General features: G+C 53.5%; 2 protein-coding genes and 1 pseudogene across 2 annotated transcripts; 1 reads left to right on the top strand and 2 right to left on the bottom strand.

The window, feature by feature from the left end:
- Positions 1-3,041: 3,041 nt before the first annotated feature.
- On the bottom strand, positions 3,042-7,601 carry LOC125548010 (uncharacterized). Its single transcript, XM_048711723.2, has 12 exons — positions 7,499-7,601; positions 7,332-7,402; positions 7,081-7,146; positions 6,886-6,961; positions 6,400-6,467; positions 5,446-5,547; positions 4,685-4,774; positions 4,391-4,465; positions 4,270-4,302; positions 3,980-4,054; positions 3,733-3,786; positions 3,042-3,643 (listed from the first exon to the last, which is right to left on the bottom strand). The coding sequence occupies exons 1-12, from the start codon at positions 7,548-7,550 to the stop codon at positions 3,554-3,556; spliced, it is 852 nt and encodes a 283-aa protein (XP_048567680.2). The 5' UTR covers positions 7,551-7,601; the 3' UTR covers positions 3,042-3,553.
- Positions 7,602-9,003: 1,402 nt separating this feature from the next.
- Positions 9,004-9,831, top strand: LOC147978651 (uncharacterized). Its single transcript, XM_087514840.1, has 3 exons — positions 9,004-9,146; positions 9,432-9,484; positions 9,584-9,831. The coding sequence occupies exons 1-3, from the start codon at positions 9,004-9,006 to the stop codon at positions 9,829-9,831; spliced, it is 444 nt and encodes a 147-aa protein (XP_087370966.1).
- A 753-nt stretch (positions 9,832-10,584) lies between these two features.
- Positions 10,585-11,158, bottom strand: LOC125546680 (uncharacterized; annotated as a pseudogene).
- Between the last annotated feature and the right edge of the window lie 12,826 nt (positions 11,159-23,984).

Genomic DNA, 23,984 nt, shown 5'->3' on the forward strand with positions numbered 1-23,984 from the left:
AGTTCGTGATCACCGTGAGAGGTTAGTATATACCACCTCACCAAAATATACAGACCATAAGATTGTTTTCAAGCCCTAACTACACAAAATATACATCGTCATCGTCATCATCATTGTCGTCCTTGTCGCCATCGCCGTCAAGGATCATGCACGCCGTCGCCACCAGCAGAAGCAGCACTACTAGTAGTGCTTGCCCAGCCAGGTCCTCAGCCAGAGCACCCTGTGAGCTGCTCCCATGGCAACAAACCCAACACCCTGGGCTTTGTTGCCCAGCAGGTGGCTGAGAGCCACCATGAGAGCCTCTGGGCTAAAGCCAATCTGCTCCATGATGGTGCTGTAGAGCTGAGGGTGGACGTCCACACTCTTTCTCTCCCTGATGGCGGTGGCCACCTCCTTCACTGCCTCCGTCATGCTGCTGAAGACGCTCAGCTCCTCCTACTCCATGAAGCCTTCTCGCTTCCTCTTCCTATCAAGCACAGGAACGTGCTCACCATCCTTCTCAGGAGCATCAACGTTGATGGTGTCTGACTCCTGGATGTCTGGATACTCCAGCATCGGCGAGCCCAGCGGCTGACCAGAGCCCATGGCATGCTTGCTGGTTGCCAGCCTGAAGGAGAAGATCTGCTGCATCTGGTGGTAGTTCTGGATAGGGGTGTTGAGGGACTCTGCGTCCTTGGGGTGAGCCTAAGAAGAAATAGGGCAGAGAGGTTAGTTAATATGGCAATCGTTCATAGGCTTGAACTGCTGGTTTGTTAGAATGGCATGGTTTGTGAGCTAACCGCGACGTGGCCTTGGTAGTGCTCTACCTCCAAAAGGATTGAGCGGGTGTCCTCATCCCATGAAGCATCGCTGAGGTCTCTAAGCTTGGACCCGGTGATACACCTCGCTCTCCACTTCCTCATATGGTTGTACACCTGGGTCGAGGTGACCTTCTATCCACAGAAGTCGACCTGCTTTGCAACAAGGTTCAAGTGCACCTCCTTGAAGCCCTTGTCAGTCCTCACCCCACTAGCTATGATCTCAGACATCTTGTTAAGCACAAAAGTGGAGAGGAACGTCTGCCATTTCATGTTGTTCCCCTGCCATCCTTCTTCTCCTTTGCATCTGCTTTTTGAGCAGCAGCATGAGCAACAACATTGGGCTGAGCCAGCACAAATGGAGGAACCATAGGCGGCACCTAGAAAACCTCTGAATCAAGAGGCATCTGTTCCATAGGAGGTTGGGAGTCCTCGACGTACGATGATGGGAAGTGGATCTCAGACAGCACGAGGGCCTGACTAAACTCTTGTGTTTGCGTGGTCATGTCCTACAAACGTAAGTGTCATCAACACCACAAGACACTACACATGGATAGTAGGAACTAGCAGTACATCATGGACAGATCAAACTAGCAGTAACACATGCACACGTGGCTGATCTAGTTGAAGATAGACAAGCATACCACAGCTCAACACTGCATAACAGAGCACTAATCATGGATAACAGAGCACTAATCATGGACACATGGATGGTCTTGTTCAACACTTGCACACTAACATACCACCGATCCAACCATGACCACTAGCTACAAACACTTGCCCACATGGAAACAACCCCTAGCACGCACCAAATCCATCACAACTAGCTACTACAACATCATAGTCAAACAGATCGGACGACCTAACCCTAGCACATGGACATCTCTAGCTAGAACTAGTAGAGAGGAGGTGGTGATTGAACTTACAGACGCCATCAAAACGACCACGGAGGAGGTGCCTGGCACGTCGGAGAGGAGGAGGAGTCGACCTGCCGCCGTAGTCAACCGGTGGCCGGAGTAGTTGCGCGGCTTACCTCGTCGTTGAAGTGGATCCGTGCCGGAGGGAAAGCTCGAGAGGGGGGAAATGATGGCAGGAGTTTTGTCGCGACGGTCACCCTCGATATATAGGGCGACCGAATCGGCGGGCGGTGACTCAAATTCGTCCTGCCGCCTTTTCGGAGATGCGCCATCGCTCCCGACATCTCCCTCCCGTACGCGGCGCGGCGTGGCGTTCCCCTCCCCTGCATCGCTCGAGCTTGGCTCGTTGGAAACGGCCGATTCGGCCGTTTCTAGTGAGCCTGGCTGAGGGGTGCTTTGAGATTCATGCTATGCAGGCCAAACAGTAAACACAGGCATCCAAACAGCCTATTTTCATCCCGCGCGGGCCTGACCCGACCTAATGCAGGCTACCAAACGCGTCCTATGTGTTGCGAGCGTGTATATGGTTTTTTAACTGGCGAGCGTGTATACGTGAGAGACCTGCTGCAGGAAGCGGATCAAAGGGAGCCTGGTGCGGCTGGTTCAATGTGCCATGTAGCACTCTTCCTGACCCACCTTGATGCACCGGGCTAAATACGCGATATTTAGCACTAAAAAGAAAATCGGACCCTGTAGCCTGTGCCACAGGGTCAGCCCACTGGGCTCCGCCCCTGTCTATGATCGGTTCGTGACCCCTGGCTGTTGAAGGCGTCCTTGGGGTTATCTCCTAGTTCCTATGGGATGGAGACATGGAGACAAATGGGGTTAGTCTGGATTTTCCTTTTGCTACAATGCAGGTTGAAGTTGATCGTCTTCCCCTGAGATCCCGGACGAGGAAAGCGTAGGAGAGCTGCCGACTTCAACTATCGACCATATCCTATCTCCTCTACCTTTCCAACTATCAATCATATCATATCCCCTCTACCTTTTTGATAGCCCATCTTTTTGTGTCAATAGTCTTTTAGTGGCAGTATCTTTCCCATTACTTGGAAAAAGTGAGCCACCGGTTTAGGTACGCCGGCAATGACCTCTGGTAGTGGCGAGACATGAGTGAGGGAGGAGAGGGTTGTGATGGTGGCAGCTAGGGTTCCTCCGAGTCATTGGATGTGGTTGAGGATCGATACCCAAAAAAATATCACAACTATGGGCGATTAACAACAGACATTTAAAAAAATGGCAGCGTGACAACCGCCAATACAACGTTGATATCATTGGTGTGTTTTTTTAAGGAAGGCCATCATGGCTAGCTTTATATTGATTTAACAAAGGCATTACATCATCCACAAGTGTCGAGACGAGGCACCCCGGAGGCTCCTCAGTCCAACTAAGAGAGGATTGGAAAGAAATAGCAGGATCTTCCAAAGAGCTTGCCGGCTGGCAGCCTGTACTAGGCTACCCCATCCTAATCCCATTGGAAAGGCAGATAAAACGCATAGTAAGCAAACAATTTGTCAACCCTAAAAAAAGCAAACAATTTTGTCAATTGACGCGTAAAACTGTGAGAGCACCGAGCAAAGCTTCCACATAGTTCACCAAGCCCGAACCAAGGAAACAAATAGCAACTGTAAAGGTTAGGACTCCCCGAAACTATTGTTAACCAGTAATATAACACGGCCTAGTTCGTCTAAAATGACCAGTAAAAACACTACCCTACCCACATGTCGTGTATTTCTTCAGCGTAACTCCCAGACGTTACGAATTCCCTGTCTGTACAACCTGGGATTTATAAACTCGTCGGGGCCTCCACCACGACTGACAACGTAAGTAGAAGTAGAAGTATCAGCACGTAGATTTGACGGGCGGCAGGGCCAGCCCTGGTCCTTTCGCAGATTGTTCCAGCGCCAGCAGCCGCAGCCCGAACTCCAGCCCCTGAAGGAAAGAGGTTCCGATCAGACAAAGATATACTAATAACAGTGCCTAACCATGGAAAAAGTTGTGTATGGGAGATGGGAACTAACCGGGAGCTCTCCTTGCTTCATGGATCTCGTAACCACCGGCCGCTGCAAGCCTTCCTGCAGCAAATGAACATGACGATGTTAGATCAGAGTGATCTTTTTGCAGACGAAGGCTATGTGGTACAATTCAGCTACCCAAAAATCTACTCCCATGATGATTCAGAGGTTTTTCTAAACAAGTGAGATGCTGTAACAAGTTATTGAGAGGCCCTGTGGTAGCAAGGGTGGTAATTTCTCGTTAGGTTCTTACCAGGCGGTTCGGCAGCATCGCAACATTTGGTTCTATGAATTGGAGGAGATACGACACGCCAGCCAATTGGCAATCCTGTTGATACAATATCGTTAGTCACCACAGAGAGAAATGTTATATGCTGGACTCACTCCTGATATCAAGAACTTCGTAAGGGAATCCCTTTGCTAGAAATCACAGCATGTAGTTTTTTCCTTTTTCAGTGACAAGTGATAGCAGTGTAGAGCAAATTTCCCACGGTTAAGAAGATCGATGCAATGAAGTGAACATTTATATGTGGAGGAGCCTACCTGCTTGTCTTGAATTGAATCTAACTTTCCATCCTGCAGAAGCAACGCAGTAGTTTACGTTAGCTCAGCTGAAAGACTGGCAATCAATACTGTCCAAATGATTGATCTAATAGAAGCTTACCATATTAAAAGCCAACTTTTTGAGATTTTCCATTTCCGCACCAATGTCCTTGAGTTTCATTCGTGCGCCGGCAACCTGGAAGAAGAAAATGTGATATTTGCGATTATACACAACACACCGAGGTCTTTTTATGCACCAAGTAACTTAAACTGTTTACTTTGTTACAAGTCAACCATTACTAAAATAAAGGAACAATTGAAAAAAGTACTTAACACTGCATGGATGACCAAGTCCACTATTCAAATTAAGCTGTGCCATGTGCAGTTACCATTACAACAGAAATTTAGGAAGTACCTCCTCTCTTATTTGTCCAGACATCTCCTTTTGCTTATCCAATTTATCATCCAACCTTTGTATACGCTGTGTCAAGTGCCTTTTAGCAGCCTTCAGATTGAAAGAAAAATGTCAGTACTTGAGAATTAAACAGCCTGCTTAAAATAAAAAGGGAACAATAAAAAAATCGATATTCCACATTTCTCGCATGAAAAGAGAGGCAAATTAGGTACACATTTAAATTGATTAGCCTTTTTAGAATCATATCAACCAGTTTGCAACCCAGATTACCAATGCATTTGATTTGAACAAAACAAATCTTACTATAAATAATAGTCACATAGTTTGAGGAAATACAAGCTCAAGCTCCAAGTTAAATCCAACAAACATATTATGGCAATTTTCTTTGTAAGAAAACACTTCTTTCAAGCTCTTTGCCCTTGCGGACTTCTTTTCTGTTGGAAACAGGTCAGCAGTAGCACAACAATGACTAGTGACTTCTAAGTCAAATGTATGTATGGTGAGCACCAAAACTGGTATCACATCCATAGTTATAACAAGCACGAGTGATGCAATATGCTTTCGAGGCACAAGATAAATGGTAGTGCTCTGCCTCACGAATGTATTAAGCCAAGAAGATTACAACATAACAAATTTGCACAATACAAAGAAGGTATCATTACATAGAAGCACTTCGAAGCACAGAGGACTAATATAGGAATAAAGAAGATGGTGACCGTTTTTCCAATCAAATATAACTGGGAAAAGTATTTTATACTTACCGCAAGAGAGTTCTGCACTTGTTCCAAATGCTTTGTCATGCTTGAAACTGCATTAGCCATATTTTGCTTCGTGACGTACATTATGCTAGAAAATGAGATGCCCTGAAAGCGTGCAGATACAAGTAAATATATATGATAAATAAATCAATGTAATGATGATTTGATCAGGACGTAAAAGCTTGAATCAAACCAAGCACTACTAGGCAGATAACCAGGACAGCACAAGACAAAAAAAATATCAAATGTATAAACAAGAAAATGACGCTTTTTATGCATATGTGTGCTGATTGAGAAGGGTAACAAGGTTTAGAAGTTTTTCTTTGCAGGGTAAAAGGGAGTTTATTCTATAGTAACAAGGTTACAATCTGCTAATACAAGATCATGAACAAAGGGGCGTGGCCATTGCAACCAACAAGCGGTGTTACGAGTTGTACAGGCATAATTAGCTAGACAATGTGATACCAACAAGGTTTAGAAGTTAAAACCATATAAAATTTATTAATAAGACAATGAAGAACTCCAGGCACGATTTTGGATAATTGGGAACAATGCGGCAGAACCACCACTTTTAGTTTTTACTAAAAGAACTAAATGACAATGAATAGTTATAGAACTATGAGTTGGTGTGGTGTACTTGGAATTTACCTTGTAATTGCGGAGTTATGGCACAACTAGTACCCTAATCAAGCCCTACTAATTATCTCTTCACTGTAGACTTGCTCAAGATTTAAAGATATTCAATGTCCATCCTTTTCCTTCGAGCGATTTGAGATGCATAAATTAAATGACGACTAAAATTATAGTTCAAATTTTAGTTTTCACATATACGATGTATTTTCCATGCAGGATTTGTTAAGGAAAATTGTGCATTGCACATGACGGTTGCTAGTGTTTCTCGAGTTGTCGGAAATATTGTTGAAGATTGAAGGCTAACATAAAGTAGATAACACGTACTTTCCACCACATATAGGCATAGCCTGCCGCCCCAGCAGCTGCAGCAGGTGCTATGAAAGCTGACAGAACTGCAAACAGATGAAAAACAAGGGGTTATAAACCATGTAGATGTAAAATGACCAAAACACGAACTAAAAAAAGAATGAACAAAATACAACAGCCAGACTTTAGGCATCAATGAAACATAGGTATTCTACACACTTCTCAATTGCAGTTTTTTAGACTGCTTGTCCCCTGTAATGTTTTTATTTCTGCAATCAAACTGTCATGAACATCAAATATATATTTGTACAATCTGAGAAAAGATGTGTCTGGACTCTGGAATGCAGCATAAGTCAACTGCACTCCACTTCTATTTTGGAAGACATTACTAGTAGACCCTTAATGTTAGCAGCAGTATGGGAACGAGGATATGCCAAGTAATGTTAACCAAGACATGGTTGGATAGTCACAACAGGGAAATTTCAGGGCAGCAGATGAACGCACCTTTGTTGCCAGGGTCGATATGAACAATAGTCTGAGCCATTGACAAATGTCGGACCTCCCTAGCAAGCATTTGCAGCTAAAATTGGTAGAAAACATGATTAATCCACTGATATAAACATACTCTGTACGCTAATTTATTTTCAGTGCATCCGGTTACAGTCACCACAACGGCATTATAATACAGAGAGCACACACCTGAAGGCTGAGCGCGGCATTTTCTTCGGCGGCGCTGCCGTCTACTCCTTTCTCGCGCAGAAACTCCTGTGGAAGTGGAAAAACCGCCGCCGGCCGGCCGCAGCACATAAAGTCAGAATAGGAATTAGACAAGCGCGCACTCTCGCCGCCGGCCGGTCGACACCGCGAGTCGATGTGACCGGTCGAAGCGAGGTAGCGATGAATAAATTAAGCCAGTGATCGATCGATCGATCTCGCGCGCGCGCACGCACCTGGAAGTCCTTGAGGATGTCGGAGAAGCGGGCGGCGCGGCCGTTGCCGAGGACAATGGGGGCGGCGAAACCTGCGCGCGCGATCGACAGATCCGTCAGCAAAAACAAGCACGGGAAGCTGAGCTCGCGATCGAGATGAAAATAAGACAAGGCAGAAGGGTATGCACCGACGCCCGCGAGGAGGACGTAGCGTCCGAGGTGCACCGACGCCGTCGCCATTGCTTCGCGGTGCGGGCGACGAGGCTGGGGAGGGGAGAGCGTCCGGGAGTTTGGCTTGGAGGAGAGGAAACGGTTGTCCAAAGCGGGTCGGTTCGTTTATGTAGGGGGCGCGTCGTTTGGCCGCCTGACTCAGGTTACGGTCCAATCATTTTTTGTGTGTGTTTTTTCTTATCCAGAACCAATTCATTTCATTAAAGCATATCCAATAGATGGTCCAAATGTAAAAATAACTAATCATTTTTTGTGTGTGTTTTTTCTTATCCAGAACCAATTCATTTCATTAGAGCATATCCAATAGATGATCCAAATGTAAAAATAACTAACTTTTGGACCGTCTGGGGCAAAAAACGATGCTCCAACAGACGGTCCATATGCAAAAAATTTGGACCGCGGCCTCCTCGTAATATAAAATGCAACACCTCGCGATGCAAATATACACCACGAGATGCATCTGGTTCAAAACTAGCCGCCCCCCGCGAACGACCAACCGCCACTTCACTTCCATTCCCACCCGCGCCCGTTCGCCCGCCCGTGACACAGCCGGCCGAAATCCGCCGCCGGGACCGCCCAAAACCTCGCCGTCGGCGCCGCCACCACCCCACATCCCCGCCGCCGCCCGTCCGCCGCCGAATCGAGTGGTAGCCGGCGCGGGATTCGGCCCCTCCGGCGGTCCGGCTGCCGCGGTAGGCCTCCGCGCGGGTCTTTTAGGCTGCCGCCGACCTCCTCCCGTCGGCCGTGATCCTGTCCACGGCCGTTGCGCCGGCCGCACGACCGCCTCCCCGCGGCCCTCCGCCCGGCTGCCGAACTAGTCTTCGCCGCCCGCCGAGCTCCTCTTGGACGGCCTCCAACCTCATTTCTTATCATCGCTGCCGTCCGCAGCCGTCAGCAGCAGCCAATCCAACCGGCGGCCATCTTCTTCCACCGCGCGCACAAGGTGTTCGACGGAATTCCCCAAGGTAAGAAGATGACAAAACTTGATGATTTAACTTGGGATTGGATAGTATGTTTGACGGTGGTTGTGTGCATTATAGATGAGCTCGGTTGACTCCTCTTTCGTGGATGATTCATCGTCGGACGAGGAATTTGATTTGCATGAAGAAGAGGAGATTGCTATGCTAGTGGCCATGCACAAGAGGAAAAACCGAAGCACGGTGGTTCCGTTTATGGTCGTGCGTTCATTCGGAGAGAACGGATTGATGCGCACAAACAGTTGGTGCGCAACTACTTTGCATCATCACCTGTTTTTTCAGAGAATTACTTTCGACTCCGTTTTAGAATGTCGAAAGACTTGTTCTTTCGCATTTGCAATGAAGCGAAGCAGCATAACCCAGTTTTCGAGCAGAGAAGGAACCGTGCTGGGTTGCTTGGCCATAGCATTGAGCAGAAGGTCACTGCCGCTTTGCGCATTATGGCATATGGTGTTCCGGCAGATTACATTAATGACAACTTGGCGATGGCAGAGAGCACTTCTATCTTCTATGTCAAGCAATTTGCAATAACTACGGTAGAAGTGTTCAGTCCACAGTATTTGAGAGCACCCAATGCTCAGGACACTCAAAGGCTTTTGGAGATGAACAAAGCTCGAGGTTTTTCCAGGTATGCTTGGGTCTGTGGATTGCATGCATTGGAAATGAAAGAATTGTCCAAAAGCATGGCATGGACAATTCAAGGGTCGTGGGAAGTATGCCACTATCATTCTTGAGGCAGTTGCTGATTATGAAACATGGATTTGGCATGCATATTTTGGTATGCCCGGTTCTTGCAACGACATCAACGTGCTCGACCGGTCACCTCTCTTTGCCAACTTAGCAAATGGAGAAGCACCACCGGTGACCTTCGAAGCAAATGGCCGCACCTACAACTATGGGTACTATCTTGCAGATGGGATCTACCCGAGGTGGAGTACATCGTCAAGCCGATTGCAAAACCTGAAGGTAAGAAAGAACTTGTCTTTCATAATGCACAAGCGGCGGCTAGAAAAGATGTTGAGAGGGCATTTGGGATTTTGCAATCCCAATTTGCTATTGTGCAAGGACCATCTAGATTTTGGGATCAAAATATCCTTTGGTACATCATGACCGCTTGCGTGATCATGCATAACATGATCATTGAGAACGAGCGTGGAAAACATTTAGATTACAACTTCTATCACTTGATGGGCATTCCTATTAACCCCATGCGAAAAGAACAGCGCATCAGACGTTTCATGAAGGTGTACAATGAGATTAGAGACAGCGATGTGCATGACCAACTACAGGAAGATTTGATGGAAGAGCATTGAAAATAGCATGGCGAAAGATCCGCATAGATTCATTATTTGTTTGTTCAAAACTATGTTGTATTCGTGCAAAACTATGTTGTATTTGTGTTGTGTTGCATCTCCTGGATCTGAAGAACTATGTAATAATTTGATATTGTGGACATGAATTTTTTTAATGTTATTTTCAAATATTTGCAGCTGTACAGTGGCTGAACAGCAGCCGGGCGGCTGCTGGCCGGTTTTGGACCATGAATTTGGACCATCTATTGGAGTTGCTCTTTTAGACCATGAATTTGGACCATCCGTTGGAGTTGGCCTTTTCTCGGAGCTCCAAAACACACTTTTTGACGGTCCAAAATTTACATCTCCGGTTTTGAACCGTCATAATTTGGACCATCTATTGAAGATGCTCTTACTAAACCTGCATAGCAGGATCACTGGCGACCATAGCCTAAAAGAAGTCTGGGACCAGCTCCATCCATAACGAGACAGGAACACCCGCCCTGAGAGCATCTCCAATAAATGGTCCAAAATTTGGCGGTCCAAAACTGAAGATGTAAAATTTGGACCGCCAAAAAATGTGTTTTGGAGCTTCGAAAAAAGCTCAACTTCAACATATGGTCCAAAAGAGCAACTCCAATAGATGGTCCAAAATGAAGATGTAAATTTCTTAAAACGGCATACTGCTAGTCCATTCAACATAGTTCAAACATCAAATTCAACACAGTTTCATACATGAACTTCAACTACTACTTATTCAAACTACTAGATAAACTACTCCTCATCGTCGGAGCTGCGGAACTACGCCCAGAACTCCTCCTTCGTCGGGTCGTCGCACCCCTCCTCCTCCTCCTCGTCCGAGAAGTCTGCCCAGTCCTCCTCGGAAGAGGACTCCATGGGGATCACCGTCGAGGGACCGGCCTCGTCCTCCTTCTTTGGCCCCTTCTTTTTCTGCTCCGCATCACGCTTCCAGTAGTACTCCAGCTCGGCCTGGACATACTCCGGATGCTCCTGAGCAAACCTCGCCATCGCCTCCTCGTCGGTCTCGCCAGCACTAACGACAACCGACGGCTTCTTCGTCTTCTTCTTCGTCGTCGTGATCTCCTTCATGTTGATGCCTTGCGGCACAAGCATCTCCGCTTCCGCCCGAGTCTTGATCTCTGGGAAGTTGAGGTGCGACCGAGGCCTCTCGGCACGCCACACCGCCACGTCGTAGGCGCGCGGCCTCGTGGGCGGAGGGGTACGTGCCGATCCACCAAGGCCTTCCGGCGTCGGAGAACTCCACACCCCAGTTACCGGAGGGCTTCTGCCTCACGCCGAAGAAGCCCGACTTGCCCTTCGGCGCCATCGGAGAGCGGTGGAGCGGCGGCGGCGTGCGGCTGGGGCGGTGGCGGACGGAGCCGGGCGGGGCGGACCTGCGGGGCGGCGGCGGCGTGCGGGGCGGTGGCGAACAGAGCCGGGTGGGGCAAAGCTGCGGGGCGGCGGCGGCGGGGCGGTGGCGGACAGAGCCGGGCGGGGCGGAGCTGCTGGGTGGCGGACGGAGCTACAGCGGGCGGGCGGGCGACGGGGCGGCGTGGAAACAGCGGTGGGCGGCGGGGCCGGATCCGCGGCGGGCGGGCGGCGGGGCGGCGTGGAAACATTGACGGGTGACGGGGCGACGCCGGATCTGATGCAGGCGGCGGACGGGGTGTGGAGGCGGCGGTGGGGCGACGGTGGACGGGCGGGAGGTCGCGCGCGGGCGGGCGGCGGCTGGTTTTGGACCAGATGCATCTCGTGATGTATATTTGCATCACGAGGTGTTGTATTTTAGATCACGAGAAGGTCGCGGTCCAATTTTTTTTTACATATGGACCGTATGTTGAAGCTGTATTTTTGGCCTCAGACGATTTAAAAGTTAATTATTTTTATATTTGGACCATCTATTAAAGATGCTCTGAAGCTAAAATCGGCTAGTTTATGAGAAACCTTATTACAGTCACACTTACAAAAACTGAAGTCAAAAGAGTCGAAAATTGCGAAGCATAAACTACGGGTCTCCCGAAGGAGGAACCCAATTAGCGATCGGTCGTGGTCACCCGACTTAAGCGCTTCACCGGTACCTGAGAATCGGACTCGAACTGCACCCTGTGAAACCCCATTTCAGCATTAGCCTCGACATTCTCGATGCACGCCATAGCCTTCTCATGTAGTGGTCCTGTCAAGTGATCCAACTTCCCTGCACTGGCTGCCACAAACTCGCCTTGATCCGAATGGACAACCCATCACATGCTCTCGAGCCAATATTCTCAAAATAAGTCGCATCAAAGTTAATCTTCACAACATCCACAGAAGGTTTCTGCCATCTCATCTTCCCAGTGTTCACTGCCATCCCCGTCTGCTCTTTAGGAACACCAGAAAACTCCCGGACGTGTTGAGGAACTGTGAAACTAATATCATCAGCAGTCCTGGGCCGGCCACCAGCATTGATCGTATTTCTATTCGACCACCACTCCCACAACAAGACTAGTGCCACATCCCTGTTAGCATTCTCAAGACTCCAAAGACTCGGACACTCTGACAGAACCAGTCTGGTCTCTTCCAGGTCCAGGGTCCTCCACACGTGCTTCACGTATTTACATGACATTTGAAAAACAAATGGCCGCCGTCCTCGTTGAGTCGGTTGCAAACTGGGCAACGCATATCAAGCTCGACTCTCTTCCTCTTGATGTTGATGCGTAGCGGGAGACTATTGTGAACAAAACGTCATAGGAAGATGTAGACCTTCTCAGGCATAGATATGTTCCACAACTTGTTCCGGTGCCCGTTACTTTGTTCATTGACATTAGAAGAGCTAGCATCTCGTCCCATCCTTTCATCACGCAACTCCACACCTCTATGATATGCAGCTTTAACTGAAAACTTGCCTTTTGGATCAAAGTACCAGGAAATTTGGTCCTCCATCTCTGCTCTCACAAGAATGGACAGAGCGTCCTTCACATCCACTTCACAAAACAGGTCACGTAACAGTTCCTCGTCCCAACTCTCAGTTACCGGGTCGATCAGATCAGACACACGGGTGATCACTGCATTTCCTCACTGCGAAATTGGTCGTCTTGTTGTTCCTCTTGGGATCCACGGATCTTCCTAAATATTTATGTGTTCACCTGAACCCATATGCCAACTAATTCCCTCTTCCAGCAATGTAATGCGTTTCAAAATGCTCCTTGTCGGAGTAATGGGCCACGGGTAGGCCAACCCAGGCCCAGAACCTTTCAAGACATCAGGGCAGATTGCACCTCTCAAGACCCCAGGACGAAGAGCCGCCTTCTGAGAGTTGGCTGCGAGGCAGCCGACTGCCCACTCGCGGCCGAGTCCCGAGGACGACTTCAGGATGAGCCGACTCCTGACTGGCGACTTCCAGAGAAGCCGGCCATGGGGAGTCGGCCCGCGACGCTAACAACCCCCATGCCTCATAAAGAGGGACGGGACGGGGAGTGGCCACAGTAAGGTCCACTCCCACCCTTTTCCAAGGGCAGGCGTGGCCACAGTACGCCGTACCCGCGGAGATCTCCGCCCGGCGCGACACTGTTGCCATGCCGGCCCTGACGTCAGCCTCAGAGGGCGGAGTCCTGTGCCCACGACGGCCTGCCGGTATGACCCAGGGACGACGGGTCCTACCAGTCGGCGGACGTACAGAAGGCGGCGAGAGCGCCACCAGTCGGCCCAGTTGGGAGTCGGCCCTCAGGAGTCGGCCGGCCCCTCCCACGGGCCCCACGCGCCATTAACCAGACGCGACAGGGAGTGGCCACAGTGATAGCCCGCCACCGGCGGAGCTGTCGCCACGACCCCACGACCGAGCCCGCGTCATTAGAGGCACGGCTACAGTAATCTACAGCCGGCAAGACCCGCCCGCGGCGGACGCGGCCTGTCGGCTCCGTACCGAGGCAGTCGGCGGGGCCCACTAGTCGACGGGCCCCAGGAGTCGGCGGATAAGACGGCGGCCAGAGAGACTGACGGCTGGGCCCGCGTCCAGCCGGATTACCATTGTACCCCTGGGGGGTAGGCCTATATAAACCCCCCAGGGCATCCATGCAAAGGGTTGGAATCCATTAGCACTAGACCAGATCATATAGAAAGGAGAGAGCTAGCCTTGCCTTCTCCTACCTCCAGGAAACAGCTCAAGGAGCAACCATGTACACACTTTGCCATAGTGATCATGCGAAGACCCCGCAGAGCAGCAGTAGGGGTATTATCTCCACGGAGAGCCTCGAAGCTGGGTAAGATTCGTCGGCGTGCATGCCTTCGCCTTATCCCGTTTCCAGCCACCGGCGACGTTCTACTCGCCCCCACCATGATAAGCCATCCTTTGGCATATGTCACACCCAACCCCCGACATTTGGCGCCCACCGTGGGGCCTGGTGCACCGTCGTCCTTCACATCCACTTCACAAAACAGGTCACGTAACAGTTCCTCGTCCCAACTCTCAGTTACCAGGTCGATCAGATCAGACACACGGGTGATCACTGCATTTCCTCACTGCGAAATTGGCCGTCGTGTTGTTCCTCTTGGGATCCACGGATCTTCCTAAATATTTATGTGTTCACCTGAACCCACATGCCAACTAATTCCCTCTTCCAGCAATGCAATGCGTTTCAAAATGCTCCTTGTCGGAGTAATGGGTCACGGGTAGGCCAACCCAGGCCCAGAACCTTTCAAGACATCAGGGCAGGCTGCATTCCTTAAGACCCCAGAACGAAGAGCCGCCTTCTGAGAGTCGGCTGCGAGGCAGCCGACTGCCCACTCGCGGCCGAGTCCCGAGGACGACTTCAGGATGAGCCGACTCCTGACTGGCGACTTCCAGAGAAGCCGGCCATGGGGAGTCGGCCCGCGACGCTAACAACCCCCATGCCTCATAAAGAGGGACGGGACGGGGAGTGGCCACAGTAAGGTCCACTCCCACCCTTTTCCAAGGGCAGGCGTGGCCACAGTACGCCGTACCCGCGGAGATCTCCGCCCGGCGCGACACTGTTGCCATGCCGGCCCTGACGTCAGCCTCAGAGGGCGGAGTCCTGTGCCCACGACGGCCTGCCGGTATGACCCAGGGACGACGGGTCCTACCAGTCGGCGGACGTACAGAAGGCGGCGAGAGCGCCACCAGTCGGCCCAGTTGGGAGTCGGCCCTCAGGAGTCGGCCGGCCCCTCCCACGGGCCCCACGCGCCATTAACCAGACGCGACAGGGAGTGGACACAGTGATAGCCCGCCACCGGCGGAGCTGTCGCCACGACCCCACGACCGAGCCCGCGTCATTAGAGGCACGGCTACAGTAATCTACAGCCGGCAAGACCCGCCCGCGGCGGACGCGGCATGTCGGCTCCGTACCGAGGCAGTCGGCGGGGCCCACTAGTCGACGGGCCCCAGGAGTCGGCGGATAAGACGGCGGCCAGAGAGACTGACGGCTGGGCCCGCGTCCAGCCGGATTACCATTGTACCCCTGGGGGGTAGGCCTATATAAACCCCCCAGGGCATCCATGCAAAGGGTTGGAATCCATTAGCACTAGACCAGATCATATAGAAAGGAGAGAGCTAGCCTTGCCTTCTCCTACCTCCAGGAAACAGCTCAAGGAGCAACCATGTACACACTTTGCCATAGTGATCATGCGAAGACCCCGCAGAGCAGCAGTAGGGGTATTATCTCCACGGAGAGCCTCGAAGCTGGGTAAGATTCGTCGGCGTGCATGCCTTCGCCTTATCCCGTTTCCAGCCACCGGCGACGTTCTACTCGCCCCCACCATGATAAGCCATCCTTTGGCATATGTCACACCCAACCCCCGACATTTGGCGCCCACCGTGGGGCCTGGTGCACCGTCGTCCTTCACATCCACTTCACAAAACAGGTCACGTAACAGTTCCTCGTCCCAACTCTCAGTTACCAGGTCGATCAGATCAGACACACGGGTGATCACTGCATTTCCTCACTGCGAAATTGGCCGTCGTGTTGTTCCTCTTGGGATCCACGGATCTTCCTAAATATTTATGTGTTCACCTGAACCCACATGCCAACTAATTCCCTCTTCCAGCAATGCAATGCGTTTCAAAATGCTCCTTGTCGGAGTAATGGGTCACGGGTAGGCCAACCCAGGCCCAGAACCTTTCAAGACATCAGGGCAGGCTGCATTCCTTAAGACCCCAGAACGAAGAGCCGCCTTCTGAGAGTCGGCTGCGAGGCAGCCGACTGCCCACTCGCGGCCGAGTCCCGAGGACGACTTCAGGATGAGCCGACTCCTGACTGGCGACTTCCAGAGAAGCCGGCCATGGGGAGTCGGCCCGCGACGCTAACAACCCCCATGCCTCATAAAGAGGGACGGGACGGGGAGTGGCCACAGTAAGGTCCACTCCCACCCTTTTCCAAGGGCAGGCGTGGCCACAGTACGCCGTACCCGCGGAGATCTCCGCCCGGCGCGACACTGTTGCCATGCCGGCCCTGACGTCAGCCTCAGAGGGCGGAGTCCTGTGCCCACGACGGCCTGCCGGTATGACCCAGGGACGACGGGTCCTACCAGTCGGCGGACGTACAGAAGGCGGCGAGAGCGCCACCAGTCGGCCCAGTTGGGAGTCGGCCCTCAGGAGTCGGCCGGCCCCTCCCACGGGCCCCACGCGCCATTAACCAGACGCGACAGGGAGTGGACACAGTGATAGCCCGCCACCGGCGGAGCTGTCGCCACGACCCCACGACCGAGCCCGCGTCATTAGAGGCACGGCTACAGTAATCTACAGCCGGCAAGACCCGCCCGCGGCGGACGCGGCATGTCGGCTCCGTACCGAGGCAGTCGGCGGGGCCCACTAGTCGACGGGCCCCAGGAGTCGGCGGATAAGACGGCGGCCAGAGAGACTGACGGCTGGGCCCGCGTCCAGCCGGATTACCATTGTACCCCTGGGGGGTAGGCCTATATAAACCCCCCAGGGCATCCATGCAAAGGGTTGGAATCCATTAGCACTAGACCAGATCATATAGAAAGGAGAGAGCTAGCCTTGCCTTCTCCTACCTCCAGGAAACAGCTCAAGGAGCAACCATGTACACACTTTGCCATAGTGATCATGCGAAGACCCCGCAGAGCAGCAGTAGGGGTATTATCTCCACGGAGAGCCTCGAAGCTGGGTAAGATTCGTCGGCGTGCATGCCTTCGCCTTATCCCGTTTCCAGCCACCGGCGACGTTCTACTCGCCCCCACCATGATAAGCCATCCTTTGGCATATGTCACACCCAACCCCCGACATTTGGCGCCCACCGTGGGGCCTGGTGCACCGTCGTCCTTCACATCCACTTCACAAAACAGGTCACGTAACAGTTCCTCGTCCCAACTCTCAGTTACCGGGTCGATCAGATCAGACACACGGGTGATCACTGCATTTCCTCACTGCGAAATTGGCCGTCGTGTTGTTCCTCTTGGGATCCACGGATCTTCCTAAATATTTATGTGTTCACCTGAACCCACATGCCAACTAATTCCCTCTTCCAGCAATGCAATGCGTTTCAAAATGCTCCTTGTCGGAGTAATGGGTCACGGGTAGGCCAACCCAGGCCCAGAACCTTTCAAGACATCAGGGCAGGCTGCATTCCTTAAGACCCCAGAACGAAGAGCCGCCTTCTGAGAGTCGGCTGCGAGGCAGCCGACTGCCCACTCGCGGCCGAGTCCCGAGGACGACTTCAGGATGAGCCGACTCCTGACTGGCGACTTCCAGAGAAGCCGGCCATGGGGAGTCGGCCCACGACACCAACAACCCCCATGCCCTCATAAAGAGGGACGGGACGGGGAGTGGCCACAGTAAGGCCCACTCCCACCCTTTTCCAAGGGCAGGCGTGGCCACAGTACGCCATACCCGTGGAGATCTCCGCCCGGCGCGACACTGTTGCCATGCCAGCCCTGACGTCAGCCCCAGAGGGCGGAGTCCTGTGCCCACGACGGCCTGCCGGTACGACCCAGGGACAACGGGTCCCACCAGTCGACGGACGTACGGAAGGCGGCGAGAGCGCCACCAGTCAGCCGGCCCCTCCCACGGGCCCCACGCGCCATTAACCAGACGCGACAGGGAGTGGCCACAGTGATCGCCTGCCATCGGCGGAGCTGTCACCACGACCCCATGACCGAGCCCGCGTCATTAGAGGCACGGCTACAGTAATCTACAGCCGGCAAGACCCGCCCGCGACGGACGCGGCCTGTCGGCTCCGTACCGAGCCAGTCGGCGGGGCCCACCAGTCGACGGGCCCCAGGAGTCGGCGGATAAGACGGCGGCCAGAGAGACTAACGGCTGGGCCCGTGTCCAGCCGGATTACCGTTGTACCCCTGGGAGTAGGCCTATATAAACCCCCCGGGCATCCATGCAAAGGGTTGGAATCCATTAGCACTAGACCAGATCATATAGGAAGGAGAGAGCTAGCCTTGCCTTCTCCTACCTCCAGGAAACAGCTCAAGGAGCAACCATGTACACACTTTGCCATAGTGATCATGCGAAGACCCCGCAGAGCAGCAGTAGGGGTATTATCTCCACGGAGAGCCACGAAGCTGGGTAAGATTCACCAGCGTGCATGCCTTCGCCTTATCCCGTTTCCAGGCACCGGCGACGTTCTACTCACCCCCACCATGATAAGCCATCCTTTGGCATATGTCGCACCCAACCCCCGACATTTGGCGCCCACCGTGGGGCCTGGTGCACCGTCGTCCGGAGACCTGCTCTGGACGGGAACTCTTTTTCTCCCTGGCGAGCGCAGCCAGCCCGGCACGCCAGACGGAGTTTGCGCCGACGCACTGCACGGCGCTGAGATCGCCTGCGCAGCCAGCTGCCTCGCCGATCTTGTCGGCGAGGTTCGCCTCTCCGACGAGCCTGCATCCGACGCAGGCACGGGCGGCCCCGAGAGCCTCCTCGCGGGCCTCCTTGACCAACTCCACGTCGCCGGCAAGCCTGCCGTGGACTTGGAGTCTGTAGGCTCCACCGACCCGATGCTGGTCGACTCCGACACCGCGTCACTCGACGCGTTCCCCACCAATGTGGTGGTCTACGACGAGTCGCTCCCTCACGCGGAGAGCGACGGAAGCACCGTCACAGAGGTGCTCGCCATCAGTCATGACGAGCATCCCGGCGGATGAGCGCATGACCCACTTGGCGCGGCACTGCAAGACCTCACCGCGCCCATTCCGGAAGACGCTGACGCGGAGACGTTGGAGGCGCGCCGCCTTCAGCTTGTCGAAGGCGCGAAGAAGCTGGCTAGCATGAGACGCTTGTCAGAAGCCTACCAGCGTGAGATGGATCGCGCTGTAGGTGGCTCGCTAGCCCCAACTGGTCCCAGCCGCCTAGGCGCGGTACAATAGTGCGGCGTGGCCATCGCCAACCTATTCGGGGCAAATCGCCCTGTGTACGCCACGCCTGTGGAGAATATTCGAGCCGCTCAGGCGGCGGCGGACGAGCTGGACAACTTCGAGGGCGAAGAGCGCCGCCTGATGACGGAGTGAGTCCAGTGGCTCCTCGACGCGGCTGCCGCGCAGAACGAGGCCGGTTGCCGCACAGAGGCGCCGCAGCAACAAAACGACGACCCGCCTCCACGCCGAGACCAAGGCGCGACGTCTCGGACGCCGACTGGCGGCGCCCGAGGAAGGAAAGACAAGGATCCGGCTGTCAGCCGCAGTCGGACTTGCATTACCATAGAGCGCGACCAAGACGGCCGCCCAAGAGCAGTAGAATGACGAGACGACTGTGCGCCTCCTCCTCCTCGCAAGGAAAGGCGAGTCTCCCCGCCGCATGTTGACCATCCGACTCTCGGTGACTGCCTTGGCCGCCGAGAGGGAGTCGGGGAAAACGACGCCCGCCACCGGATCGACCGACTTCACCTATCCCTGGCGCTGCAAGAAGAAGACGAGTTAGGTCCGCCTTGTTTCGGGCCCCGCATTCGAGACGAGCCCTTTCCCAAAGGGTTCACGCTCCCAAGAGACACGCCCAAGTACACCGGCTCCGTGAAGCCGGAGGACTGGCTGGTTGACTACTCCACGGCCGTCAACATAGCGAACGGCAACAAGCGCGTTGCCGTAAAATACGTTCCGCTCATGCTCCAGGGCACGGCCCGGACATGGCTGAACAGCTTGAAGCCCCGCAGCATCAACAGCTGGGTCGACTTCATCGATGCATTCGTCCGCAACTTCACAAGCACGTACAAGCGTCCTCCCAAACCTCGCCAGCTTTCCTTGTGCTTGCAAGGCCCAAACGAGTCGACTCGCGACTACCCCACGCATTGGGCCGAGCTCCGAAACTCTTGTGAGGGCATGCACGAGGTGCAGGCTATCGAGTACTTCACCACCGGGTGCAGAGAAGGCACCCTCCTCAAGTACAAGCTCCTCTACGACGAGTCAGAAACCCTCGACGAGCTGCTGATCATAGCAGACAAGTATGCCACGGCCGACTCCTCCATGAAGGCGGAGATTCAAGTTAGTGCGACTGGCAAAGTGGCCCCTCAGGCTCCTAGAACTCCGGCTGGAGACGCCAGTCGGCGACAACAGTAGGGCGACCACAAGCGCAAGGCCCCACAGCCGGCTTCCAACAGCCGGCAGGTGGTGACAGTCGAAGACCAGCAGCCGGAAGGGCAGCCTCCACCCAAGCGACAGAAAGGCGGCAAGCCCAACTAGTTGCCGGCTTTCTCATACGAGCAGACTCTGGATGGTCCTTGCAAGTTCCACAGCGGCGCGAAGCCGTCGAATCACACCACCCGGAAAGTGCCACTGGCTCACCAGGATCGCCAAAGGAGACGGCCTCCTGCCTCCCCCGCCTGCTGGGCAACAGCCTCCGCCTCCGCCCCAGCAGCCGGCTGTCAGGCCAGTCGGCGCAGTACAAGACGAGTACCCCGAAGAGCACGGAGCCTATGTGGTATTTACTAGTGTGGCTGATGATCCACGCAGCAGGCGGCTGCAGCAGCAAGAGGTGAATGCAGTAGCATCAGAGACACCAGAATTCATGCACTGGTCCGAGAAGCCTATCAGCTGGAGCAGAGCTGATCACCCAGAGGTGATGCCGAGCCCGGGCTCCTATGCCTTGGTCTTGGATGCCACCTTTGCCACAGATAGGCGAGCTGCTCGTTTCTCGCGAGTTCTGATAGACAGAGGTAGCAACATCAACATCCTGTACAAGGACACCATGGAGAAGTTAGGAATCAAGTAAAGACAGCTTCAGAGCAGCCGGACTGTATTCCACGGCATTGTTCCTGGCCTTTCCTGCTCACCAATCGGCAAGATCCTGATAGACGTCCTCTTTGGAGACAAAGATCACTTCCGCCGAGAGTCAGTTTGGTTTGAGGTGGTGGATCTCGAGAGCCCATATCATGCATTACTTGGTCGACCCGCCTGGCCAAGTTCATGGCGGTCCCCCACTACGCCTACCTCAAGATGAAGATGCCTAGTTCCAAGGGGATTCTGACCGTAGCCGGCGACTACCGGAAGTCGTCTGCCTGTGCGGCTGAAAGTAGATCGCGGCCGAGAAGCGGCTCCTTGACCGGGTTGTGGCGATGGCCGGCAAGCAGCTAGAGGTGTCGCCTAAACCCAAGGAGTTGGAGGCTGAGGGTTCGTTCAAGTCGGCCAAAGAGACAAAGAAGATACCCTTGGATCCGGAGCACCCAGAGAGGTACGCTGCCGTAGGCGCAAACCTCGACAGCAAATAGGAAGGCGAGCTCGTCGATTTCCTCCATGAGAATCGGTACATCTTCGCATGGTCCCCCAAAGACATGCCAGGTGTACCTACGGAATTCGCCGAGCACAAGTTACATGTCTGATCTGATGCGAAGCCAGTCAGGCAGCCCTTGCGCCGCCTATCAGAAGAAAAGAGAAGAGTTGTCGGAGAAGAGATAGCCCGACTCCTAGCAGCCGGCTTCATTATGGAAGTATTCTTTCCAGAGTGGCTAGCCAACCCGGTCCTGGTGCTGAAGAAGAACAAGCAGTGGCGAATGTGTATTGACTACACAAGCCTCAACAAGGCTTGCCCCAAGGACCCGTTTGCTTTGCCAAGAATTGATCAGGTGATAGACTCCACAGCCGGATGCGAGCTGTTGAGCTTCTTGGATGCATATTCAGGATATCACCAGATCAAGCTGAACCCGGCTGACAGACTGAAGACCACCTTCATCACACCGTTTGGAGCCTTCTGCTACCTAACCATGACGTTCGGCTTGAGGAATGCCGGCGCCACCTTTCAGCGTTGCATGCAGAAGTGCCTCCTCAAGCAACTCGGCAGAAACGCCCATGTCTACATGGACGATGTGGTGGTGAAGATGGAGAAGCATGGAACACTGCTGGAAGACCTCAAGGAGACCTTTGAGAACCTGCGCCGATTCCAGATCAAGCTCAACCCTGAGAAGTGCGTTTTCGGAGTACCAGCCGACCAACTCCTTAGTTTCCTGGTCTCTGAACGTGGCATAGAGTGCAAACCTGTAAAGATCAAGGCCATTGAGAGGATGGAGGTACCCGGCCGACTGCTGGACGTGCAAAAATTCACTGGTTGCTTGGCGTCCGTCAGCCGATTCATCAGTCGGCTGGGCGAGAAAGCTCTCCCCTTATACCAGCTCATGAAGAAGACCACCTTTTTCGAGTGGAACCACAAGGCGGACAAAGCCTTTCTCCAGTTGAAGAACATGTTGACTACTCCACCCGTTCTGGCGGCTCCGACTCCTAAGGAGCCCATGCTCCTGTACATCGCCGCCACCAGCCGGGTAGTCAGCACAGTCATTGTAGTGGAATGCAAGGAGGAAGGCAAGGCACTACCTGTCCAGAGACCGATATATTACCTAAGCGAAGTGTTGTCGGCCTCCAAGCAGAACTACCCCCACTACCAGAAGATGTGCTATGGCGTGCACTTTGCCGCCAAGAAGTTGAAGCCTTACTTTCAAGAGCATCCAATCACTGTGGTCTGCACGGCCCCACTTGCCGAGATCATCGGAAGCCGAGATGCTTCTGGCCGAGTGGCCAAATGGGCCATAGAGCTGGCTCCCTACACCATCTACTACCAGCCCCGCACCGCCATCAAGTCACAAGCACTGGCCGACTTCCTCGTCGACTGGGCCGAGACCCAGTACCTACCACCAGCGCCTAACTCCACCCATTAGCGGATGCATTTCGACGGCTCCAAGATGCGCACCAGCTTGGGAGCCGGAGTTGTCCTCACTTCTCCTAAAGGCGACAAGCTCAAATACGCACTGCAAATCCACTTTGCCGCCTCCAACAACATCGTCGAATACGAGGCGCTCATTCACGGGCTCTGGCTTGCCAAAGAACTTGGCATTCGCCGGATCCTGTGTTATGGCGACTCGGACTTAGTGGTCCAGCAGTCGTCTGGCGACTGGGACGCCAAAGATGCAAACATGGCGAGTTACCATTTCCTTGTGCAACAACTCAGTGGATATTTTGAGGGGTGAGAGTTCCTCCATGTGCCAAGAAACGACAACGACCAAGCAGACGCCCTGGCACGAATCGGCTCTACCCGCCAAGCAATACCATCCGGTGTCGCCCTTCAGCGCCTCCTCAAGCCGTCTGTCAAGCCTTCACCAGAATCAGACTCCATCTTTGTGTCGGCTCCCCCTGAAGAAGTCGGATCCGATTCCAGAACCCCATCAGACGGTACGAGAGTTTTGGCAGATGGCTCCAAAGCCGCCACAGTCGAAGCCGGCCTAGGGACTGCAAAACCCGGCCCGGGGACTGCGGAGGCCAGCCCGAAGACTCCAGAACTCGGCCCGAGGGCTGCACCAGTCGGCCCGGGGACTTCATTAATCCAGCAAGCGGTTGCTGACTCCAGCCCGCCGCCTCCCAGCCCAGACGCCCTCGTCCAAGTCGCAGTTCTGGCAGTCGAAGAAATAGCAGCACCCTCATGGGCCCAACCCATCCTCAAATATCTGGTGAGAAAAGAGCTGCCGACTGATGAGATCTTAGCTCGGCAAGTACAATGTCGAGTGGCAGCCTACACCATAGTCAACAGAGAGCTGGTCAGGCGCAACGTCACTGGTGTCTACCAATGCTACGTAGAACCAGAGCAAGGCCAAGCAATTCTCAAAGACATCTATCAAGGCGAGTGCGGCCACCATGCGGCTTCAAGAGCACTCGTCGCCAAAGCCTTACGACACGGTTTCTTTTGGCCAACGGCCTTAGAAGAGGCCAAGGAATTGGTCAAAAAA

The sequence above is a fragment of the Triticum urartu genome, chromosome 3A (genome assembly GCF_056163025.1).
Source record: "Triticum urartu cultivar PI428250 chromosome 3A, HENAU_Tu73, whole genome shotgun sequence".
NCBI lineage: Eukaryota > Viridiplantae > Streptophyta > Magnoliopsida > Poales > Poaceae > Triticum > Triticum urartu.

Excerpts from the sequence above, each read along its gene's own strand:
- LOC147978651 (XM_087514840.1), top strand. The coding sequence starts at position 9,004 with ATGGCAGAGAGCACTTCTATCTTCTATGTCAAGCAATTTGCAATAACT. Across the intron at positions 9,147-9,431 it reads AAAGCTCGAGGTTTTTCCAG|ATGGGATCTACCCGAGGTGG; the intron begins GTATGCTTGGGT and ends ACTATCTTGCAG. Across the intron at positions 9,485-9,583 it reads GCCGATTGCAAAACCTGAAG|GACCATCTAGATTTTGGGAT; the intron begins GTAAGAAAGAAC and ends CTATTGTGCAAG.
- LOC125548010 (XM_048711723.2), bottom strand. The coding sequence starts at position 7,550 with ATGGCGACGGCGTCGGTGCACCTCGGACGCTACGTCCTCCTCGCGGGC. Across the intron at positions 6,962-7,080 it reads ATGCCGCGCTCAGCCTTCAG|CTGCAAATGCTTGCTAGGGA; the intron begins GTGTGTGCTCTC and ends TACCAATTTTAG. Across the intron at positions 4,055-4,269 it reads ATTCAATTCAAGACAAGCAG|GATTGCCAATTGGCTGGCGT; the intron begins GTAGGCTCCTCC and ends TTGTATCAACAG.